Here is a 24,095-nt window from a genome sequence, read left to right as displayed (position 1 = left end):
TGCATTGAATGCATGAACAATACTGGGTAGCTCATTTTCACCCTGCCAAGACGCAAACACGTTTTGCCTCTGCATCCTTACAGTTGAGGAACACACTAAAGACTTACTGATGCAGGAAATAGATGAGTTATAACTGACCATAGCATTTCTGAAATAGAAACAACTGAGCAATTTACTTGAGAACTTGAGTGGCAGTATCAGCATGGATAAATACAGTAGCAGAATCTATACACATATAGATAGTCATCATAGGAAGAGCGATCTTGTTTGTGATTATGCAGGCTGTTGTTCTGTCTCATTGCCTTGTCTTTCCACCCTTGTGTACTCTCATGTTTTATTGAGAGTCTGGTTTGTCAGAAGTTGTATGTACCATGCTAAATAAAGTCTTGTAAACTGCATTTATGTGGACACCAGGAAGGGTAGCCAGAGTTTTTATAGTAGCTAACGGAGCTCTAAATAAAAACAAATTCGCATTGGCTTCCAGTTGTGGCGCACATTAAGTTTAAAACCTTGCCGTTTGTGTTCCTTGAAGTTCAAGGAACTACACCGACTTACCTATAAACCCATATTAACATGTATTCACCTGCTTTCCCAGTGTGTGACCTCTGAAAGGCTGCCATCTATGAGCACTTCAAAAGGAAAGGGCTCTGAGATGAGTCCTCTCTCACCTGGCCCAAAATGGTGGAATGAAATCCAAGTTTCCATCCGAGCTCCTGAACTATTTATTCCATTTAAGGCAGGCCTGAAAATGTCCCTTTTCCAGGCCTGCCTTTTTGCCCTTACAAAGTCTCTCAGTATGACCGTTCTGCTTATTTGTTGCGATTTCCAGACGTTTTGTAATTCAAATCCCTTTCTAACTATCGCTCACATCCCTGCTATGTCATTGTGCACTTCTATTTGCACTTCACACCACGTGCATGCTTGATATGGTCCCTATCCAGAGGTCAAAGATAGCTGTAGGTGGACACGCTAGCATACCTCCCCACTGCAGACTGTTGTAAGATGCTTTGGAGAAAAGCATCCGCTAAATGAGAAAAATGTAAAACATAAATGTAAGTATAGAGTTAGAGAGGTGGAAGATGACCACCCATATTTTTTGGTTAAGGATATTGAGCACTTTATAAGTAGTTTAGTTAAACTGTAATTGACTATAGTCTATATAAATCCACATCTTTTAAATTATTTCAAACTTAAGCACTGTGAGATGGACGAACTCTTAGACGGGGTGTTTTCACCAATCCTACCTTAAAATACACCTGCAAAACTATCAGCAAAGTACTGGACAACTGTATCTATCCAAAAATAGATTTAATTTCAAAGTAGAATACAACATGTAATGAAAAGGCAACCAAATACAGTGTCTTTAAAAAAAAAAGTGACACACCACCGTCACATTATTGCATAGCGTACAACACAACCTTAGTGTAGGCTTCCCTTTCACACATAATTCCTGAAAATGGCCGCCCCCCATGTCTACAAGTCTGTTTTCAGAGATGGGTGAGGATGTGAATCTGAGCCAAACTTTCCATTATCGTCCCGGTTTAATGGACTGAGAACATCTCAATTCAGATGCTTTTAGAAAAGCGGGCCCCCATGGCCGGTGCACACCGGTGAGCACTGCTGAACTGTTCCCTGAGGTCTGCTCCGGGAACTGAGTCAAGGTTTACTCCAAGCTGGATGGCTTCATCGCCGACTTAGTCGTAGTGCACTACCTCCATGCATTTTCACACACTCTCGCCTGTCTTTCACCTGCAAACCAAACAGGAAATGACATCAGCGGTTCACCGTCACAATTGAAACCTTTTTTTTTCTTTTTCTTTTTTTTGAAAATAAATTGCACCAGACCACAGTTTAATTTCTGCATCCACATTTTGGCCCTTTGCACGTATACAAGTAAAGCTGAGTTCAATGACATATATAGAAGCAATGAAAAAATGCTTGCACCCCTTTAAAGGATGTCTCGGCACACTCAACATGGCACCTATAAATAACAAAGTCCCATCAGAGCAACCATGATGCCAAGAAAGATTGTTTTCCGTTTCGCTGCAATGGGGCGCATGCCGGATTTTTCCAAGTTCACAGCATTGACCACAAAAACACTATCCCTCAAACCACATACTTGCTTATTTTTGATGTGCCAAGATGTCTTTAAGCACTGATAAAGCCCTCAGAGAAGAGGTTTACTTTGGTGCACTTTCAGTCTACCCCATTTAAACTAGAAATTAGCAAGTGGAGCTACTTGCAAAGGATAAACTTGAGAACAGTATATTTAAACTTTACTTCTTGTTGTATACTTTTCTGAGTACACATTAAGTATACATTACAGTCCCAACAGGTATACTTTTAAGTACACTTTAAAGTATATAAGCTTAAAAGTAGGACAATTTATAGTCCCAAGCAATAACCTAAGAGTACCTCCATGTACATTTAGTATACCTTTTAAAAAGCATTCTGATATTTGTTTTGCATATTGCGTTATTAGCTAATTTCAGCAGATATGTTGGCCTGTGCAGCCTTTGACTCTCAGTGCTCCATGTGCAAAGAATGTATCATTCCAGCACTGATTAGGGCAGTTTTGGAGGCAAAAACCAAGCAGTGGTTCAAGAAGTGATTGAATCAGACTGAATTACACTATTTGCCAGAATGTCTTTCCTCAAGAGTGGTAGTAATTAAAAAGCAGAACTTGCTCAGTTTTGTTTTCTGTCGAGCCTTCTAGCCCACCATGACTGATGAACCCAACACGTCTCACATGGCATCGTTTGCAACGTGGTTATTGTACTACATGTGAAGCCTGTATTGAATTGTCGACTTATTGTTGAGCCCTGCTTTAGGAAATATAGCTACGTAGAAATTGCACGATTTTTTTCTTCTTCTTAAGGAAGTAGTCACTGCATGGTGAAACATGCGTATACGCGTCGTGGTCACACGCATACACACCTATAAAATACACCACTTTCTTAAAAAGGCGGCGGTGGGGAGGGGGGAGGGGGGGCAAAGTAAACAGCAAACATCTTTACCCCTTTCCTCTGGTTGCTCAGGCAGAATGTGCAGATGGCTCTGGGTTGTCTGCCCTCTCCGTCCCCCGGCGCGTTATTGCGCACTGCGCTCAGACAAGGCTGACCGTCGGCGCGCCCATCTCCGGTAACGAGTACATTGGCCAGATGGGAGATATAGCTGGACGCCAAGCGCAGAGTTTCTATTTTAGAGAGTTTTCTGTCCACCGGCTCCGTGGGAATAAGTGTCCGGAGCGCCGTGAAGGCGGTGTTCACGTTCTGGGTCCGGTCCCGCTCCCGCGCGTTGGCCGCGTTCCGCTGTTTGACCACGACGCCGACCCCCATCACGCCGGAGACCTGACGGTAGTTTTCGTTCCGCTGACAGCATGTGTCATAACTCTGGTCCGAGCTGCCGTCACTCTCACATCGGTTGTCCTCATCGTCCGACATCACTTTCAGGTCGGCGGTGTATGAGAAGGGGTGGTGTGTCGACAAGGGCCTCAGCATAGTGAAAGCCATGATAAGGACACTACACACTTTAACTCGAAAACCGATCCCACATAACAGTTGGCTGCAGCCCGCCTGGTGTGTGAAAACACTCCCCCATAGAAAAAGTCCAGTCTGAATTTCAGCATCTCCAGGAGCGCTCTTATAGCCTCGGTAGCTTTGGCCCCCTCAGACAGAAAGGGGAGGGATTGAGGACATGCATGGGGCTGAGACACGATCATTTTCCCAAATGTTTTTATTCTTTTACGTCCTTAATCGATATGCCCTGTAGGTCAGCGCTTTGAAATCAGTAGAAATGTCATGCTTGATTTTTTTTTCATTCAGTGTTTCCCAACCCAGTCCTCACCCCTCACCCCCACCCCAACCCCAACCCCGTCCAGCAGATTTACATTGCAACTCTGCATAGGAAGACCTGCTTGTCCTTAATCAACCGATCAGCACTTGATTATGTCAGTTTTGGTACACGTCACATAACTAAGTGTTATATGATTGGTTGGGTAAGTACACGCGGCCCTCCCTATATAGGATTACAATGAAGATCTGCAGGACAGAGGATCCTTAAGGACTGGATTGGGAAACACTGCATAGCCACCTGTATTGTTTCATTTTGCAAGTCACTAAGTAAAGCAGACTCTCATGAGATGTGTGTATGTGTGTGTGTGTGTGTGTGTGTGTGTGTGTGTGTGTGTGTGTGTGTGTGTGTGTGTGTGTGTGTGTGTGTGTGTGTGTGTGTGTGTGTGTGTGTGCACGCTTGTGCAGAGGGAACTGAATAAAAAACAATATTTCGAAGTCCGCACTTTAACCAAGTACAATTTTGTTTCTGAACCAGACTGGAGGTAAATCCCCAGTACATGAAAATGCATTCATGCCCCGGCTCTCATCCTCAGAGGGCCAATGTGATCGGTGGCTCTACAGTGAGCTCTGCTGAGTTTGTCTAATGGGTTAAGTGGTGCGGGTAAATAAACACTCAGCAGATGCTGGAGGTGATCAAGCCTGAACTTTCGCTGTGGAAACTGAGCAAATGGCTTCCAGATTGACTTGTGCTGCTGGAGGGTGGGCGGGAGAGCATGGCTGAGGGAGAGAGAGTGTGTCATCAAAGGGCATGTTTTCACAAACACAACCCCTTGACACATCAAACCTGTGCACCAGCAGCCCCTGGCCCCCGGCTCAGCTGCACCAACAATGGCGACCTGCACTGAACCTGGTTCCACTCATAAAGCAGGACACCGTGGTGTTTTTACCACACTCAGCCAGCCAGCAACACGACCCCACTGCCCCCTCTGTCCCACCACCAACACGACTTCACAGTCTGGAACCATAAATACTTTACACGCCCCCCCCCCGCCCCCCTCCATCAACCTAATGGAATGCCATTAAAACCTGTTGGGGTGATTAAAGAACTAATGATGTGTGTGGTGGGTGGGGACGTGTGTGTGTGTGAAAGTCGATGTGAGAATGACACTGAGAATTTAGCCGGGCATATTTCAACTCAGTCCAGTCACTCTTAGGGTAACAAGGAAAACCAAGTACAGATCGTGTCGTAGATGCGAAGCGCAACTTTAACAAACCCCAATGATGTGTTCTGTTATTAAAGGCTTGCGCATTTCGAGAGCCTTTCAGTGCATTCACCACCTGTCAGCTAACATGTGCTCACTGACACACACACGCACACACACACACACGCACACACACACACACACACACCTAAAACAATCCTACATAGTGGTTGTTTGACTTTGTTTTGAACAAAAAAATACAGGATCATCATCTTAAGTTTGTAATTGGAAGTACACCTTGTATTGACTGCACATTTTCATGTGAGCAGCTAACATCAGATATATTATTTACATAATATCCTGATTGGACGCTTAGCACTGACATTGCAAAATAGATGCTTTTGCACCGCTTTCAACATAGCTAAAGTTGAGATGTCTGAATCCTGTTTTTGGCAGATGGACAACCCAGAGAAGCAAGCTGACACATCAGAAAAACTTAAAAACTTTTGTCAAAAGATGGATTTTTTTTTTGAGCACAGTAAAGGTGATAGAGCACATCTTACTTTCATCTATGCTGATGGCGTTTGTGGGAAATCCTACCTCGAGTGAAACCTCATGAACAATACCAGTGAGAGTCTATAGAGAGAATACTGGTTGGGGTGCAGAAAAAAAAACAGATTTTACCAATTTTCTTACCAATGTCAGTGATAATGTTAATCTAAGAAAATGCAAAATCTTCAAGTCTTACAACAGCACATGCACTCACTGTGCACTATGCACTATGCACTATTCACTCACTGTGCACTATGTATGCACTATGCACTATTCACTCACTGTGCACTTTAAGCACTATGCACTTACTGTGCACTATATGCATTATGCCCTTACTGTGCACTATACACTACACAGATGCACTCACTAACATATTTGGAGAAGTCATGACCCCCCCCCCCTCCGGTTTATGTCAGTTTATGTGAGTGATTGAGCTGGAAGCCAGGTTCATGAGGCGCTTCACATCTAAGAAAAAGAGGCATTGATTGATGGCTTACAATTGTTTGAATGCTCCAAAAAAAATTAGACGTTAATTGGAATCAGAAGTCAACACCAAATCCAGAGAGAAAAGCGAGAGCATTAAAAAAAAGAAAGACTGGTGAGTGATGAGATGGTGAGTGCCTGCCCAGCCAGTCAGTCCTAATACTGTGTTATCTCCTCTGAGGGGACCTGCTGGGAGACACTGTGGTCAAATAGCTTGAATCAACTGGAGTTCATCAGATACAGCTGTGTCGGGGAGAAGGAGGCCATGGCAGCTCCTCCTCACAGCCAGCTGCATGCATGCAACTCCTCGTAGCATCTGAAATGCTTTTTGGAGCACTTCTGCTTTATTAGATGCAGCAGAGCAGAGATGGACAGGAAATACAGGATAGCGAGGGTGACGGGCTAAACGAACGTCACGAGAATGCATCATATCCCAACTGGCTTAATTATGTTAAGTCATCATGGCCCGACCGCATCATTTCCTATAAAGTCTGTCGAAAACACTTGAAGTACCAAAACAAAAACCGGCATAATATGACCCAATAGTTCCTACCAAAAAGTGTAAACATAACTTCTTTATCAACCTACAAGATGTAACAGAATGATGACTAAACAAGATTCATGACAAGATCAGTAACTTTTAGTAACACATACACTACCGTTCAAAAGTTTGGGATCACCCAAACAATTTTGTGTTTTCCATGAAAAGTCACACTTATTCACCACCATATGTTGTGAAATGAATAGAAAATAGAGTCAAGACATTGACAAGGTTAGAAATAATGATTTGTATTTGAAATAAGATTTTTTTTACATCAAACTTTGCTTTCGTCAAAGAATCCTCCATTTGCAGCAATTACAGCATTGCAGACCTTTGGCATTCTAGCTGTTAATTTGTTGAGGTAATCTGGAGAAATTGCACCCCACGCTTCCAGAAGCAGCTCCCACAAGTTGGATTGGTTGGATGGGCACTTCTTGCGTACCATACGGTCAAGCTGCTCCCACAACAGCTCAATGGGGTTCAGATCTGGTGACTGCGCTGGCCACTCCATTACCGATAGAATACCAGCTGCCTGCTTCTGCTCTAAATAGTTCTTGCAAAATTTGGAGGTGTGTTTAGGGTCATTGTCCTGTTGTAGGATGAAATTGGCTCCAATCAAGCGCTGTCCACTGGGTATGGCATGGCGTTGCAAAATGGAGTGATAGCCTTCCTTATTCAGAATCCCTTTTACCCTGTACAAATCTCCCACCTTACCAGCACCAAAGCAACCCCAGACCATCACATTACCTCCACCATGCTTAACAGATGGCGTCAGGCATTCTTCCAGCATCTTTTCATTTGTTCTGCGTCTCACAAACGTTCTTCTTTGTGATCCAAACACCTCAAACTTGGATTCATCCGTCCACAACACTTTTTTCCAGTCTTCCTCTGTCCAATGTCTGTGTTCTTTTGCCCATCTTAATCTTTTTCTTTTATTGGTCAGTCTCAGATATGGCTTTTTCTTTGCCACTCTGCCCTGAAGCCCAGAATCCCGCAGCCGCCTCTTCACTGTAGATGTTGACACTGGTGTTTTGCGGGTACTATTTAATGAAGATGCCAGTTGGGGACCTGTGAGGCGTCTGTTTCTCAAACTAGAGACTCTAATGTACTTATCTTCATGCTCAGTTGTGCAACACGGCCTCCCACTTCTTTTTCTACTCTGGTTAGAGCCTGTTTGTGCTGTCCTCTGAAGGGAGTAGTACACACCGGTGTAGGAAATCTTCAATTTCTTAGCAATTTCTCGCATGGAATAGCCTTCATTTCTAAGAACAAGAATAGACTGTCGAGTTTCAGATGAAAGTTCTCTTTTTCTGGCCATTTTGAGCGTTTAATTGACCCCACAAATGTGATGCTCCAGAAACTCAATCTGCTCAAAGGAAGGTCAGTTTTGTAGCTTCTGTAACGAGCTAAACTGTTTTCAGATGTGTGAACATGATTGCACAAGGGTTTTCTAATCATCACTTAGCCTTCTGAGCCAATGAGCAAACACATTGTACCATTAGAACACTGGAGTGATAGTTGCTTGAAATGGGCCTCTATACACCTATGTAGATATTGCACCAAAAACCAGACATTTGCAGCTAGAATAGTCATTTACCACATTAGCAATGTATAGAGTGTATTTCTTTAAAGTTAAGACTAGTTTAAAGTTATCTTCATTGAAAAATACAGTGCTTTTCCTTCAAAAATATTGACATTTCAATGTGATCCCAAACTTTTGAACGGTAGTGTATATGACCATAGGGAAGTTTAAAAATCTAGTTATTTTAAATGTGACCCTTGGGCTGGGCAATAATTCAGTATCATTGTTTATCGTCTTTCAGTGGTCATCTATCGGGATGAAATTTGGATGTTGTCATATCGTGAAACACAATTTTGTCATCTAAATCATTTATTAAGAAAATCTATTACCTAAAATTTCTCATAAAATTAGGTCCAAAATATTTAAGGGACAATTATTTGAAAACTAGTTATGGTTTCCAAGCAGGTTAGTGTGACGAGCCTCAATTGAACCCTTATGGGGTATTTTTGCATATGGAAGCAGATGTGATATATATTGTTATAGTGTAAAATTCCCAATTGATTATCATGATAATGATATTTTCCATATCACCCAACACTATGAGAAGAAGAAAGAAACAAAGCCACTTTATTTTGTCATTGTAGGTTACAATGAATTTGTTCTCTGCATTTAACCCATCCTATTGTATAGGAGCAGTGGGCAGCTGCAGCACCCACGGACCAACTCCAGTTCTTCTTTCCATTGCCTTGCTCAGAGGCACAGGTAGGAGTATTAACCCTAACATACATGTTTTTTGATGGTGGGAGGCAACCGGGACACCCGGAGGAAACCCACGCAGACACGGGGACAACATGCAAATTCCACGCAAAGGACCTGGGACGGCCTGGGGTTCGAACCCAGGACCTTCTTGCTATGAGGCAACAGTGCTAACCACTGGACCACCATGCCCTATGTGACACTACATGTATCTTGAAGGGCTTTATAATCAAGGTGTTGGCTATAAAGCTGTTCAATTAATTGTTTTTTTCCAGGAAGCATGAAAAGACAAACTGATCAACCATTGTACTGTCTTAATGCCATTACTTATTGTGCTAAACTGTTTTGTGTGAGTGTGTGTGTGTGTGCGCGTGTGTGTGTGTGTGTGTGTGTGTGTGTGTGTGTGTGTGTGTGTGTGTGTGTGTGTGTGTGTGTGTGTGTGTGTGTGTGTGTGTGTGTGTGTGTGCGTGTGTGTAAATTAACAGGTTACAGTGACAATTCATGTGGTTATTTTGACCCTCAATTGACCTGGTAGATTTCTAAATGATGTATATCTTAGATTCATCCTAAAGTAAATAACTGGTCCATGTCAGGCACTGCAGAACTACAAGGAAGCCCCAAATACAGTAGCAACAGTATTATCTTTCAGATGACACTCTAATGTGACCCCTAGATAAGGCTCAGCCTTCACCGACCCCATCCCTTTCACCCCGCTGCCCTATTCCCTCACTTTCCCTCCCTTACTCCCCTAAATACACCGATTGTCTTACACAGCTCCTGACAGTTTGAGTAAGCAGGACAGGTGGGGTCGTCCGTCAGGTTGGCATATGCTCTCAGCCACTCTCCCCTCGTTTCACCTCTCGTTCAGAGACTATATAAAAGCCATCTCAACAAAACCTTTATTTCAGACCTAAGAATCTTGTTCCATATGAAACCACGTCACCGGGAGATAGGTCCCATGTTCCAGATGTGAAAATCCTAGTTTTATAGATGAACATTCCTCTCTCCTTACACGTGCAAGCGCAAAGGTAACCGTGAGCTAAAATAAACAACTAGAGGGTGTTTTACTAGACAGATATCTATAGCAGCAGGTGCCTTGTGATCCCAGGGCCGATAAACCAGTATGTCATTTTGTCCCGGGAGATCGCCAATGGCTCCCAGAGCATCAACTCAACCTTTGTGATACAGGAAGTCTGCTCACACGCAATGATTCTTCTACAGAAGCCTTTCATGTCCGCCTGACTGGACTTGGGGTTCCTCTGGCCTGTGGCTGACTGCTTCCTTACACGTCACCTGGGACTACAGAGCTCTTGTCTACCTTCCAAACCCGCCACAATGCAATAAAGTTAAGCACACTGGAGAAGTTAACAAGCAGTAGATGTAATAGCGTCACATTGGGGATGCTGACAGACACAGCCCGAGAGCTGGTAAAAACAAGGAACACAGTGTTATAGATATGAAGCGCAATGGTTGTGTGACTTTGATGTGAACAGAACGGCAGAGGATCATCGTCTCAAGTTTGGAATTTGGAAGTGGGCATTTTCAGCTGGGTAGCTAACGTTACATGTTATTTACATCATATCCTGATTGTACGCTTAACACTGACATTGCACAATAGATGCTTTTGCACCAGTCCAAAAGAGTTCAAGTTGGCATGCCTGAATCATGTTTTAAGCTAACCGACGACCCAGAAAACAAGCAGACACATCAGAAACACTTAAAAACTTTTATCAACAGATTGATTTGTTTGAGCACGGTTAAGGCGATAGAGAATGTCTTACTTGCATCTCTGTCTATGGCGTTTCTGTGAAATCCATCCTTGACTGAAATCACACCAAGTGATAGCGAGGTTAAGAGAGAGCAATGGTGGGAGGTGCAGAGAAAAAAAAAACATTTGGCACTTTTCTTACGAATGAAAATTGTAATTTAAATTTAAATGAAAAATGCAAGGCCTTAAGCACTTCACAACACCATATATTTTTAGACGCACTCACTCAAGAATTTTTTGGGGGCTCAACCCCCCCTCGGAGGGGGTCACCCACCCAGTTCTACGGGCATGGTACTAGTAGACATGAAACTCAATATCAGTTTGTGAGTGAGTTAGAAACCAGATTCATGAGGTTCTTCGCCTGAAAAACGGGCTAATAAATTACCATTTCTTTTCCCTCACAGTAACACGGAGGTCATATTCTTAGACCTGGGAAGATAGCATGCTGTTTTGGCCACTGTGAAAGTTATGTTTGACTGCATATATGGAAGGGTATAAATTATTATTATTATTTTTATCTTTTTGCCAAATTCTTTTCAAAACATTGGGGGCTATAGATGGGATATGTAACTGTATACTTGGACTCTATAAATTACATGTATGCCTGCATGCATGAATATGAGTCTTGAATGGACGGGATCATGTCTGAAAATAGGCTCCAATCCGCTGTGACGCATAGTTGCATTTCCCATGAGGGGCTGGTGGCTGGGGGCCACGAGGGGCTTGGCCCTGTCCAGTCTGGACCAAGGGCTTGTTTCTCATGACACCTGACCCAGTGGATATCCTGTCCTCAGGCCTACCGCACTGTGTGTAAGGGGTGAAACACTGCCAGGGAAAGCCTGTGACCTCAGACTATCGGAGGATTGTAGATCAGTGTAGATTAGGCACTGCTGTCACACCCTGATGAATGGCCAGGTGGATTTGCACAATATTTTACTGTAGAGGCTGGATTTTGGCTCTGCAACGTTATCATGGTTGCCCCCCCTGCTGGTCAGAAGAGGCACAGGCGCTTTAGAAGCAGTTTCCCAGAGCCAGTAGATAACCTTCTCTTATCACCTAAACATGTTATATATCCAACTTAATGATTACTAAATGCAAACGAGGGCCTTAGAGATGAGTAGAGACACTTAAATGAAAAATATCTTTTAATTGTAATTGCAACGGGACATTACAATTTGAGTCTGTACTCAATAGTCAATTAAGTGTATGCTTTTTACCAGTCAAGTAGTTCAATTGTAGCTGTCCAAATAAAACTTAGTTTTATCTTGTGCATAGATCCATAAGCAAGGGCAAAAATGACCTCTAGTATCGCCTCGTTTTCAAAGTTTTCATTATCTCCACCGAATTGATCTGCTGGGAGACATTATCTCAGAAATATATTATATTTTGGCTTTATTTTTTTTCAACAAATTTAATTAATGGCTCTAATAAATAAAGGTTCAATGTTCACAAATGCATCAAGAAATAAATAAACAATCTTCTAAATTGATAAATAGTTAAATAAATTAATACATACACAATACCTTATTTCCTCAATTAGGACGTGTTTGAGGTAAATTAAGAGCTAGTTAGCATATAAAATAATACTGCAATATAAATTGCTGCAATTCAGTTGATACAAAAGAATACAAATTATTTACAGCTGAGATCAATATTGATGATTTCATGAGTTTATATTCATACTTAATACCCTATTTCCAACAGTTTTAGGTGAGCTTATTGCTTCTATCAAAATGCAGGAGTAGAAAGATGCATGCATGTGGAAACCAGTTAGCTTTTCTCTGTCTTGTCAAAGTTAAAATGAAATTCAAAAGACGCTGTGTTTTCCTGTTAGTCCTCGGAGCTGCAGTCATCCTCCCCTCCATACCCCTTGAAGCAGGCCGACTCATAGTGCTTGTTAAGGTAAGACTTTAGTGCAAACTTTTTGTGGCAGCGCTTGCAGGTGTAGTGCTTGAAGGCAGAGTGTGTCTGCATGTGGGCTCGAAGGTTTGAACGGTCGGCGAAGGCCTTACCACAGTGGGCACAGGCGAAAGGTTTCTCTCCTGTGTGGGACCTCATGTGGCCCTGCAGCAGCCAGGGTCGGCTGAAGGCCTTGCCACACACTTTGCACTCATGCCTCAGGTCATGGGTCAGCATGTGCATGGCCAGAGCCGGCATGGACACGTACACCTTGTGACAGTTGGGGCATTTCCTGGCCTGCGTGCTGTCCAGACTTCGATGAGTCTGCTTGTGTCTGCTCAGATTGGAGGATGTGGCGTAAGACTTGCCACACTCGCCACAAATGTGGCGCCCCTTGGATTTCCCTTTGGTGGAGGTGCGATCTGGCAAGCTGACTCTGTCGGTGCGGTCTGATTGGCTTCCCCCCTTACGGGGACACCGCTGGTTGGTCCTGCGGTGAGATCGACCATCAGAGATGAGGAAGGCATTGACCGTGGTGCAGCCCTCAGGCTCGGGGCTCAGCAGGCTGCTGCTTTCGCACTCTGCCGTGGCACTGGAGATGGGACTGTCTGGCTGCTCCATATCATGGTCAGAAAACTCCTCCCCTCCGCTGCCCCCCATGCTCCCCGGGGAATACAGGGGCCCTGAGGAGAGCCCAATCTGCTGCTGTTTGGAGCCTGGTTCCTTTGTGCTCTGGCACATGGAAGGGATGATGTAATCTTGGATGTAGCCTGAGAGGAAAAAGAGGTTTAATATAGAGAGGGGATATGATCTCACACACACACACACACACACACACACACACACACACACACACACACACACACACACACACACACACACACACACACACAAACACAGACTATTATCATGCTCATTAGAAAAAATCAGTAGAGCATTAGTTGTATATTCACAGTAAAACAATATTTCTAAAAGCGTTTTTTTCTGCAATGCATTGTTTCTTGTTGACCTCAAAAAGCTTCTTTAAATTGCTAATATGTACAAAAGACAACTGCTAAAACTGCTCTTCTGCAAAGTGTAAATCAATAAGAAACGGTGTACAGGAAACCATTTGTAAGGTGAGTTCAGCACGCTTTGTGAATGAAACATTAATGAGGCTTTGGAGCACCGTTTTGCACCAGTCAATATCTCAACTGGCTCCAACAAGTGCTCCAGTATAACAATATGAGAGGCCGGTGCTGATGCATGCAAGCGATACACACTAAAAATTGACAGTGTCACACATTGCAACAGCTCAGTTCACAATTGATCCACCTGTCGCCACCTCACAGTAGAAGTGCTTCTAATTCTGTGGCGGCAGGGCAAAGCGAAATGGAGTGTGTGAGCGGTGAAATCCCCTAAATCACTAAATCATTTTAATCAGATCACTCCCCATCTGTGGTGTTTTTTTGTTTTTTTGTTTTTTAGCGTGTTCATGAGTATGATAATGGGGAGATTGAGTGACAGGTGGGGTGTGATTTGTTGATGGAGAAAGGGAGGGGTGGGGAAGAGGGGAAGGGGGGGCTAGTGTCTGATCTTGACAGCAATGCAAACTACATAGTGCCTCCCCCCAACGCACACACACACACACACACACACACACACACAACACAAAGAGAGCCAGACAGCTGGCATCCTAAATCCCAGCACAAACGATCCAGCGAGTGTGAGCCTTGTGGCACTGTGTGTGTGTGTGTGTGTGTGTGTGTGTGTGTGTGTGTGTGTGTGTGTGTGTGTGTGTGTGTGTGTGTGTTGGGGAGGGGGTAGTGAGGGGGGGTCCACTTAAAGCACACATTTCACTAGATGCTCTCCTCTTCTCGGGAAAAGCAAATATATTTTGAGGGACATGCGGAAATCGAGTGTCTAACATAATATTGGTGAAAATATACTGTCTGGGAATCCACTGCTCATGTTGCACTTCATCAAATTACCCGCTGCACTTTCTACTTTCCAGTCGATACCCATTTTCTAAAACCCCGTCCCATCACCTCTCACCGCTCCACATACGGATTGTGTTGCTGCAATCCTACCCCCCGTGGCTATCCAACATCCTGTAAGATCAGATGGAGGAGAATGAGAGAGATGGAGAGATGGAAGAGGGGGTGGGTGGTAGATAAGGGGAAAGACTCAAGGGCAACTGCAGCATCTAAGGACAAATCAGTCCCATGTGGCTATCTGCTTTCAACTGTTTTTCTTTGCTTTTTCTTTTTTTCCAACAGGACCACACAAAGGCTTCGACCGGATTGTGTGCCCCTGATGCCTGCATGCATGGTTGTGTTACTACGCATGTGTACAGTAGCATCAGAGCTACGGGCCGCTGTGTGATCTGCTCTGGTATTAAGCTGATTTGGGCGGGGTGCCCTGAATACTATTTAGCATCTGCAGAGTTTGAAAACAAAAGTCCTGAGGTATGGCAGGGTGGGGGAGAGGGGTGGGGTTACTCATGGCTATGGGGGTGGGGGGGTGTTTGGGGGTTTCAAAGGAGATTAGGAAGCAAAGACAACAACATAACCCGCTGTATGTGGAGGAGGATGAAATGAAATGTTATGAATGTAGAGCTCCTCTACCATTTCCAAGATAAAAAGAAAAAGCGCACAAATATAGATTCCTCCAAAGGAAGTCTTCATATAGGAAATATTGTCATGGCACACAGCAAGGTAACACACAGAAAGAACAAGGGACATGAAACAACCATACAAACAATTTTTTTAAGGATGATGACTCACCATTTTCGCTTAAACAGACGGCCAAGTTGGTGGCGGACTCTGTGATGGCATGTGTCACACTGTAAGATTCATCCAAGGGATGCTGGTTCTGATGGTGGTAGTTGGAAGAGGAGAAATCATGAACCTTCAGCTGCTTCACCAAAAAGGAGCGTGGCATCTTCTGACGAAAACAGATGCAAACTGGGCTGGAAATTTGGAAGGATGAAAAGAAGAAAAGTACTCTCCAAGATGGCCCCTTCAGAAGGCCAAAGTCCAAAAAAAAACAAAAAAACAAAATGCCCCCAAAAGAGAAAGTGGTTCTAGAAAGACAGAGGGGAGGGAAAAAAATCTTTTGCTAACTAGGAGTCAAAGCCACAGGGAAGAGAAACAGAAAATGTAGTGTAAGCACAAGACAGAGAGAGAGAGAGAGAGAGAGAGAGAGAGAGAGAGAGAGAGAGAGAGAGAGAGAGAGAGAGAGAGAGAGAGAGAGAAAGAGAGTGACAAAGAGGAGAGGCAGAGAGGAGAGAGATGGCTGGACTAGCTGAGCTCAGCAGTACTACACGCTTTTATATGTTGAGCACGAGCCCCCAAAGATCAGGTGGTGCTTTGGAAGAGGGAGCTGCTTAGCATTAATCCATCAAACATCCCTGGGGACACACATCAAATTACCACAAGCCGTCTGTGCATCCCCCTGCATGCGCGTGCATTCATGTGTGCATGTACACGCATACAACCATGCGTGCGCACACGCACGCACGCACACACACACACACGCACACACACACACACAGCAAACCCAGTCACCCACTCCCTCCCTCCTTTTACCCCCTCATCGCTCCTCTCAGAGATGGGGAGCAGACAATAGCCGTGCAGAAGCACGTGGGTGACACTACACACAACATCTTGTCCTCCATTGTCTTTAAATGAAGTAGCTAACACAATTTATGCTGCCCTGAAACAGCAAGGCATCTTTTCTCTCCTCTGCACTTCTCTCTCATGAATCAGTCAATAAATCAATCAATCAATCAATCAAGCAATCTATCTATCTATCTATCTATCTAATGTGGATTTCGTTTTACTACAACAAATTTACAGCTAATGTTTTTGTCCTTAATGCAAAGTGTGAATTCACATTACATCCATGGTCATTGGAAGTGTGCATACAGTATCCTTCATGAGACACATACATGTAATATTTCCTCATTTGGCATTTGTCAATGCACCAACTATGATTGACTCGAAAGCTGTTTGTTTTTCAGTATCATCGGGAATCAGTTCCATTGATTTGGCTGTTACGTTCGCTACTTTTCAGTGAGACTACCACGCTTTTATTATATTTTTCCCTCTTGGATTTGTATGCCTCGCTGAAGAATCTCTGGCACCCCACGTAACTCTCATCCAGAATCAATAGCCCCCACAGTGACTTCCGGTCCATCACGTTGACCCCTGCATGTCTGCAGGGTTACAGGGTCAAATCCTGCTGTTTCAAGGAGGGCCAACCTAAACGCAGCTCGAATGGCTTTCACGCAGATGGCTCTACAAGGAGCAGTTTGACTGCATCAAAAAAAAAAAGAATTTAAAAATTCACAAGTAAATGTTAATGACAAAGGGATTGTGGACAGATGTTCAGGGGGGATTTTCCAGCAGCGCCAGATAGAGCAACATGTTTTCAGAGGAGAAATCCCCTTTTGTTTGTTTGTCTTTTACAAAGAGTTGTTGGTGTTAAAAGATTACAAAATAAACGTTCGCTAGTTTCCCACTAACATATTATATAATACATCTAATTAAGGAAAAATTTGTTTACCTGGTAACCGACTACCAAAAAATGCACATAATCCCATATTCTCAAATACTATGATTTCTTTTTTGAGAAACAAGTTCAAGATAACTATTTCTTGAACATCTAACAGTGAGTTTTTTTATTTTTCTATTATTACTTATAATTTTTATTCATTTTTAAAAATTTCTTATAATTTCTTTTATTTTTGTATATTATCTTTATTTTTTACATTACTATTTTTGTTTTATTATTATTTTATTATCATTTTTATTTTTTAATTTTAATATTTCAAATTTTAATTTTTTAATGTTTAATTTTATTATTTGTTGCTTTTATCTTATTATTTTATTTTTATTAACGGGAGCAGTCGAAAGTAGTAGTAGTAGTAGTAGTAACAACAGTGAGTTTTATTCAAAACCAACAATTAGAGTACATTTTTAGAAAAGTCGCCATCCACCTTTTTGAGATGTTGGATTTCAGATCGAATCTTGCATAGTGTAATGATAAGTGCTATGACAAGCTAATGCCAAATGTTCAGCGACATATGCAGCATTAATTGTCTATGAAAAAAGAGGTGAAAACAAATAATGATGTGACAGAAACACACATACTTGACTCCACAACGTCTGCGATAACGTCAGTCGTGATGCCATTGAGGAATATTGCAGCGAGAAACGGGTAACCGGAAATCAGCAACGTAGATCAGCTGAATAAGAGGTTTTTGTCAGTGCAATCCCTTACCACTATGCTGTATTTGATTTAAATGCATAACAAGCAGACCTACAGGGAATGCAATGAGAGACCAGCTATTGTGGCCTGCTGAGCTGTGATAAGTGAGATAATTTGGCCTGATCACATCCAGTCATCAGAAAACCCTCTGAAAAACAAACACAAGTCCTTTTCACGGAGTCGTCTTTTCAGCACCTCCACCAAAATCTCTCTCTGGGAGATGACAATGAGGCAGCTGCAAGCCAGTGAATGAGAGTGATTATCGGGGGTTTTTTCTCTCTCCCTTTTCTTTTAATCAGTAGCTAGTGGATGAGAAAAAGAGACATTTCTCTCTTCAATCAATCTGCAGGATTTTTTCTCTTTTTCAGGGTTGATAGTGGCTGGATGAGCAGAGGGGCTCCTGGTTGATATTCCCACACATTTCACACATGTATCACAGAGCAGCCTTGTGCAAAAGGTGCTGGTTGTGAACGGCCCACCGAGATTTGTCCTGCACCCCCCCCCCGTCTCTCCAGCAGAAGCAGTTGACAAAGGCTTAAAGTCCATTTTTGGAGGTGACTGGTTAAGTCCTGCACAATAACAGTCAACCACAACCACGTCCATGCTGTCACCCTCAACGAGGGGGAGGTGATGAGCGGTCAGCAGAGGAGATGAGAAAGAACCCGAGCCATCAGGTGTGATGACTGACAGGGAATAGAGGACAGGACACTGAAGTATGTGTGTGTGTGTGTGGGGGGGTATTGTGGAGGGAGGGGGGCATGGTAGTTGCAAAAGGGAGGGGTTGTACAACTACATTTTAATCTAGTAAGGCCTCAATCCTGATAAAAGGAATCTGTCCATCTCTCTCTTTTCTATTTTGGGGGTCATCCATCAAACATGTCAGTCCTCTCCGCTCTCCCCCGTTCACGGTAATGTGTGTCATGGTCTCGGGGGACCGGCCCAGAATGAACTATAGATGCTGTCCAAAATGTAAAGGCCTTGAAGGGGGAGGGGTTGGGGGGTAGCACAGGGGTTCAGTGGATGGTGAGAACAATGATGTGCCGGATGGAGGAGGAGGTAGACAATAAGAAAACAGGTACATCTCAAAGAAACATTGATTGATACTGATATGAGTGAAAATATAATTCTCCATACATCACACATGCACAAGGCTAGACCTTAAAACACCCTCAATTGTGCAAATGCAGACTAGCATAGATGTTATCGCTAGCATGTTTACAACATTAGTGTCCTCACTGAAAATATGTACATTACGTTGCCAAACACTTTGAATAATTACCTTGTGGCATGTGCTAGTGAGTGACCCAGTTTATTGCACAAAAGTCTCCGTCCTTGTGTCATTGCACCTGATATTGACAGAGACCTCCGCTGCATCCGAGTGAATTAACCTTCCCTGCGACACTTTCTGTAGACTTTGCCCTGCCAATAGTGCTGCATATTTCTGGCCTGGAGCATACATCACTCCTCCATTTCTTCTCAATATACAATCAACTGATGGTGTCACTGGGGGGTGACATTGTCTCTACAAGTGTCATTTGGTGGCCTTGAGAGCACTTACACTAAATGGCTCTTTGCCAAATAGCCCTTCAGCACTGGCCAGTTCAATTGCACTGTCAGAAGGAGAATTACCTGCCCCCAAATAAGGAGCCTCCAGTGAAAGGGACACCGGGTATCATTTAGCTAACGTCCGCATTAAAAACCTCATTTCACAGGAAAGAACTATCACAGAGTAATTGCTGCATCTGCATGAACAGAAAAAGGGTAAAATGAGAGGGAGAGAGCAATCTTGGTTGGCATTAATGGAAAGGCACGTGTGGGGTGGGTGTGTGTGTGTGTGTGTGTGTGTGTGTGTGTGTGTGTGTGTGTGTGTGTGTGTGTGTGTGTGTGTGTGGGCCCTGTGATGGCCTGGCATGGCGTGTGCATGTGAAGGAGAGGGGCATTGAGAAAGAGGTTTTAAGTGGGTGTGATAGGGTCAGCTGTAATGCTATGACTACAGACTAGGGTGCTTGGAGTAGGTAGGGCCGGATGGGAGGACCCTGGAAAGAAGCGTAGAAGTTGGTTATGATTGTGGTGGTGGTGGTGGGGGGGGTTGTTGCTCACCCTTTCACTCTTTGTCTCCTAGCCATCTGCTGAGTTCCATAATGGGCTTTGGGGTGTGTGTAAGGAGAGGCGGTGGGGGGAGGGAGGAGGAGAGAGGAGGTCGGTGGGGGGGGGGGGGGGGGTTGCAGAACCACAGACGCGGTACATTCCGTCACCTTACAACCACACAGCCGCGCCTCGGCTGGGGCTCTCCCGGGCCAAACGAGGGCGGGAGGCTGCAGGAGGAGACATTTGCAGCCCAACTCCAAAGCAGATGACCTTGCAAAAAAAATGACTCTCCATTTCCCAGTCAGTCACTTCTGGTCTGTCAACCAGTGTGCTTCTGAACTGATTGATGGGCAGCAGACCTTACATTTTGACTTAACTGATGCCAGCCAAATTAGGTTTAGCAGTGCTGGGCGCTGCTGAAATCTATAGTAAATCAGATGTTATTGCAACATTCAGAGCAATGCGTTACAGAAAAAACATCCCACTGAGTAAGGAATAAAAACGTCACGCAGAAATGAAAAAAGCAAGACATTTGGCGACGGGACATGTGACGTTTGTTGTATTTTACCCTCAGCCAGACGAGACAAAATCCATTTTACACTACGGTCCATCTTTTAAGTATGTAGCTCACACTATCAGCCGTAGAAGTTTCCTATTTAGATCAGTTTTACAATTCATATGTGCTATTCGGGAGTGTATGTGATGATGAGACAAACAGAACAGGTTAACCAATCTTTAAATGCCGGTGAATAAATTGCGTTTCTATTAAACTGAATGACATATTTAGAGAAGAGGGTAGCATTTTTCTTCCCTGTCAATAATATTAAACCATGTGCTCACTATAAAAATGCAAATCAACACCAAGCAAAAATCTGTCTCATTTAGCAAATTGGCACTCTCACTATATGTGTGTGTGTGTGTGTGTGTGTGTGTGTGTGTGTGTGTGTGTGTGTGTGTGTGTGTGTGTGGTATTGACCCTGTGAGCAGATGGGCTCCACCAAACTGCTCTGCTCAGGCCGCATACACACACCAGGTCGTGCAGGCAAATGGATGTGGGAGAGTGTGCGTGCGTGTGTGTGTGTGTGTGTGTGTGTGTGTGTGTGTGTGTGTGTGTGTGTGTTGGCAGCCATCTGACGCCTCCCACAACTGGTCTATGCTCTTACATCTGAATGTAACAAATGGAGTGCAATCAGGCAATAGAGTTAATTATTGAGGTAGTGTGTGACGAGGGGTATTTAATATGATAATCAGGGATTTTTCTCTATCTGGATAATGAACACATCAAGTGCACATCATAAGTCAGGGCGATGTGAAATGTTGATACGTTTATGCCTGCATAAAAATGGCAACGGCGGATCTGTAATCATGCATCGGTGTTACTGTAGAAAGATAAATCTTCTGAAAGAAATATTATCACTGAAACATTCATTATTGACTCGTCTTAAACCTGTTGGACTTTCATGTATGTGTACAAAAAAACAAAAAAATTAATGAAATATGTTAAAACAAATTACGCCGGACGTCCGGGTAATGTAACGGTCTATTACGTTACCTACCAACACGGGGATCGCTGGTTCGAATCCCAGTGTTTCCTCCGGCTTGGTCGGGCGTCCCTACAGCCACAATTGGCCGTGTCTGCGAGTGGGAAGCCGGATGTGGGTATGTGTCCTGGTCGCCGCACTAGCGCCTCCTCTGGTCGGTCGAGCGCCTGTTTAGGGGGAGGGGGAATTGAGGGGAGTAGCGTGATCCTCCCACGCGCTACGTGCCCCTGGTGAAACTCCTCACTGTCAGGTGAAAAGAAGCGGCTGGCGACTCCACATGTATCGGAGGAGGCACGTGGTAGTCTGCAGCCCTCCCCGATCAGCAGAGGTGGTGGAGCAGCAACAGGGACTGCTCGGGATATAGGGTAATTGGCCAGGTACAATTGGAGAGCAAAAACAAAGGGGAGAAAAATTTTAAGAAAAATTATCAAAATAAAAAAATAGAACAAATTATGCCACCAGTTGCTCTTTTCTTTTTTTAATCAAATCTTTTTCAAGCAGGCGGTACCTACTCTGTAATGCACTGGCTCCTATACAGAGGTGAAGGACAGGTGGGTCCAGCTGGGATGACTGAGGGCTGCTCACGTATAATTATGACGATTAAGTGGTGGACAGTGTTCCGTCTTCCCTTTCACAATCTGATTTATTTGGCCTAATGGATGGCTTGTCCATCACAGCCACTACAATTACAGTGACTGATTAGGGTTGTGCATTCATTTTTGAGTCTCGCGTGCGCGTGCGTACACACACACACACACACACACACACAAACATAGCCGTCTGTCTGGCCATAAAGCTGTTTGGTTGACTGAGGATGGAGCTCTTACAGTATTCCCTTTGAAAATGGCTATTTGGTGGTTCAGGCTCTGCAGGCGAAAAAAAAAAGAAAAAAGTGAAAGGCATGCAAATAATAAGAGCAGACAGGGGTGGAAGTGTTCCTTTACCCCCACCCCAAATGAGTTGCACTGAAAACTGACCCATTTAGCCAGTTGTAGAACTTTAAAGTCCTCATTGATTGCCAAGTGAACTATCTTGCCTGTAAGGACATATTGAGCTTTAATTATTGCATGATGTTTACTTTCCTCCCTGAAGCTTCTCTATATCAAATGCTGTGGAGGGACTGAGGACCACCCGACTGTATCTCCAAGTCTGGTGGATTTGCTCAGCTTGTCTCCCCCTCAGGCTCCCGGTTGCATGCCTGACTTTGTCCCTTTCCCCTTAAGTGGAAGTGTACAGACAAGTTGAGGCAATGGGAAGCAACAACAGCTGGTGAATGGAGCCATCGCATTTGGTTCACCAAGCAGAGCAGCACCTTGCCGTCTCCCCAGAAAGATGCAAAATAACTGTTCTGCTGCTGGGCAGACTTGTTCTACAGCTGAACTGCTTTACATTATCAGTGAAGGCTCCCTTAATTTACCGGATGGGATTTTACTATCCTGATTGTTCTCATTTCTGTCATTTTGGCTCACACTTCTGTCTTCAGTAGAAGGGTTGGGGGGGGGGGGGCAGCCAAAATCTTAACACTCATGGTCCAGCATGCAAAAATTTAGTATCATACACGTGTCTCTACTGTATTTGGTGGCAAATGTAATTTTTTTATGATCCTGTGTGTGTGTTTTAGGGGGCAGCATCCACTGCGGGTGACATCTAAAGACTGAGCCGGATAAACAGGAGGTGTAGCTCCGTCATTGGTCTCAACCTAAGCAAACAGGACACATTTGTGGGGGCAAATGACGGCAGCCAAATTGAACATTATGGACAAGGCCTCTCTCTTTCTTCACATCCTGACACAATGGTGAAACAGCACAGCTCCGTCAGCAAAAACTGCTACGACCAAGGTGCAACAGGGAGCACTTTAGGAAGTCTTGTTTGTATAACCCTTGTTCCAGGACCATGACACTTGACTCTGTTATGGAAAATGATGGTACCTTTAACATTATTCTACTTCATCTGTGGCACCACATGGACTTGTGTGAAATACAATGAAAACCAAAAGCCTTTATCGTAGCCCAAAACATCGTTTCATGCTTTGATTGTTTTCATATAAGCTCCTGCTTTTTTTTTTTACACTTTTATGACTTATTGTGAAGGACAGCTTTCCGGATTACATGGTCTTTATGCTGTACCATGTTTACCGTATTTATTTTTCTGCACTGCTTGTTGTCCTTCTCTGTTGTATTGTCTGCTTGCTGCTGCACTTTTCAATGTCCCATCAATGACTCATTAAATTTATTATCAAATGTATGGAATGCATTCAACTCTTAATCACCAAAGAGCAGCAAAACAGCAAACACAGCATCCCTGCACCAGTACTTACCCAGTTCGGACATTCGATTTTTTCCCCCCCATTTTTCTCCCAAATTGTATCCAGCAAATTACCCCCCCCTTCCGAGCAGTCCCAGTCACTGCTCCACCCCCTCTGCCAATCCGGGGAGGGCTGCAGACTACCACATGCCTCCTCTGATACATGTGGAGTCATCAGCTGCTTTTCACCTGACAGTGAGGAGTTTCACCAGGGGGACATAGCACATGGGAGGATCACGCCATTTCCCCCAGTTCCACCTCCCCTCTGAACTGACGCCCCGACCGACCAGAGGCGCTGCTAGTGCAGCAACCAGGACACATACCCACATCCAGCTTCCCACACACAAACACCGCCAATTGTGTCTGTAGGGACACCCAACCAAGCTGGAGGG

At 44.0% G+C, this 24,095-nt stretch overlaps 2 protein-coding genes across 2 annotated transcripts; both read right to left on the bottom strand.

Moving 5' to 3' along the window:
* Positions 1 to 1,297: 1,297 nt before the first annotated feature.
* LOC130108034 (transcription factor 15-like) lies at positions 1,298 to 3,592 on the bottom strand. Its single transcript, XM_056274869.1, has 2 exons — positions 3,018 to 3,592; positions 1,298 to 1,749 (listed from the first exon to the last, which is right to left on the bottom strand). The coding sequence occupies exons 1-2, from the start codon at positions 3,510 to 3,512 to the stop codon at positions 1,684 to 1,686; spliced, it is 561 nt and encodes a 186-aa protein (XP_056130844.1). The 5' UTR covers positions 3,513 to 3,592; the 3' UTR covers positions 1,298 to 1,683.
* An 8,856-nt stretch (positions 3,593 to 12,448) lies between these two features.
* Positions 12,449 to 15,439, bottom strand: LOC130108206 (transcriptional repressor scratch 2-like). Its single transcript, XM_056275066.1, has 2 exons — positions 15,283 to 15,439; positions 12,449 to 13,287 (listed from the first exon to the last, which is right to left on the bottom strand). Exons 1-2 carry the CDS (start codon positions 15,437 to 15,439, stop codon positions 12,449 to 12,451), a joined length of 996 nt encoding a protein of 331 aa, XP_056131041.1.
* Between the last annotated feature and the right edge of the window lie 8,656 nt (positions 15,440 to 24,095).

The sequence above is a fragment of the Lampris incognitus genome, chromosome 2 (assembly GCF_029633865.1).
Source record: "Lampris incognitus isolate fLamInc1 chromosome 2, fLamInc1.hap2, whole genome shotgun sequence".
Classification (NCBI taxonomy): domain Eukaryota; kingdom Metazoa; phylum Chordata; class Actinopteri; order Lampriformes; family Lampridae; genus Lampris; species Lampris incognitus.
The sequence above is the reverse complement of the archived record's forward strand: the minus strand, read 5'-3'. Positions and strand labels throughout refer to the sequence as shown.

Coding starts and splice junctions, on each gene's coding strand:
- LOC130108034 (XM_056274869.1), bottom strand. CDS start 3,512: ATGGCTTTCACTATGCTGAGGCCCTTGTCGACACACCACCCCTTCTCA. Junction 1,750..3,017: donor TGAGCAACCAGAGGAAAGGG/GTAAAGATGTTT, acceptor TTTGGTTTGCAG/GTGAAAGACAGGCGAGAGTG.
- LOC130108206 (XM_056275066.1), bottom strand. CDS start 15,439: ATGCCACGCTCCTTTTTGGTGAAGCAGCTGAAGGTTCATGATTTCTCC. Junction 13,288..15,282: donor CGTCTGTTTAAGCGAAAATG/GTGAGTCATCAT, acceptor TTTTCCTCTCAG/GCTACATCCAAGATTACATC.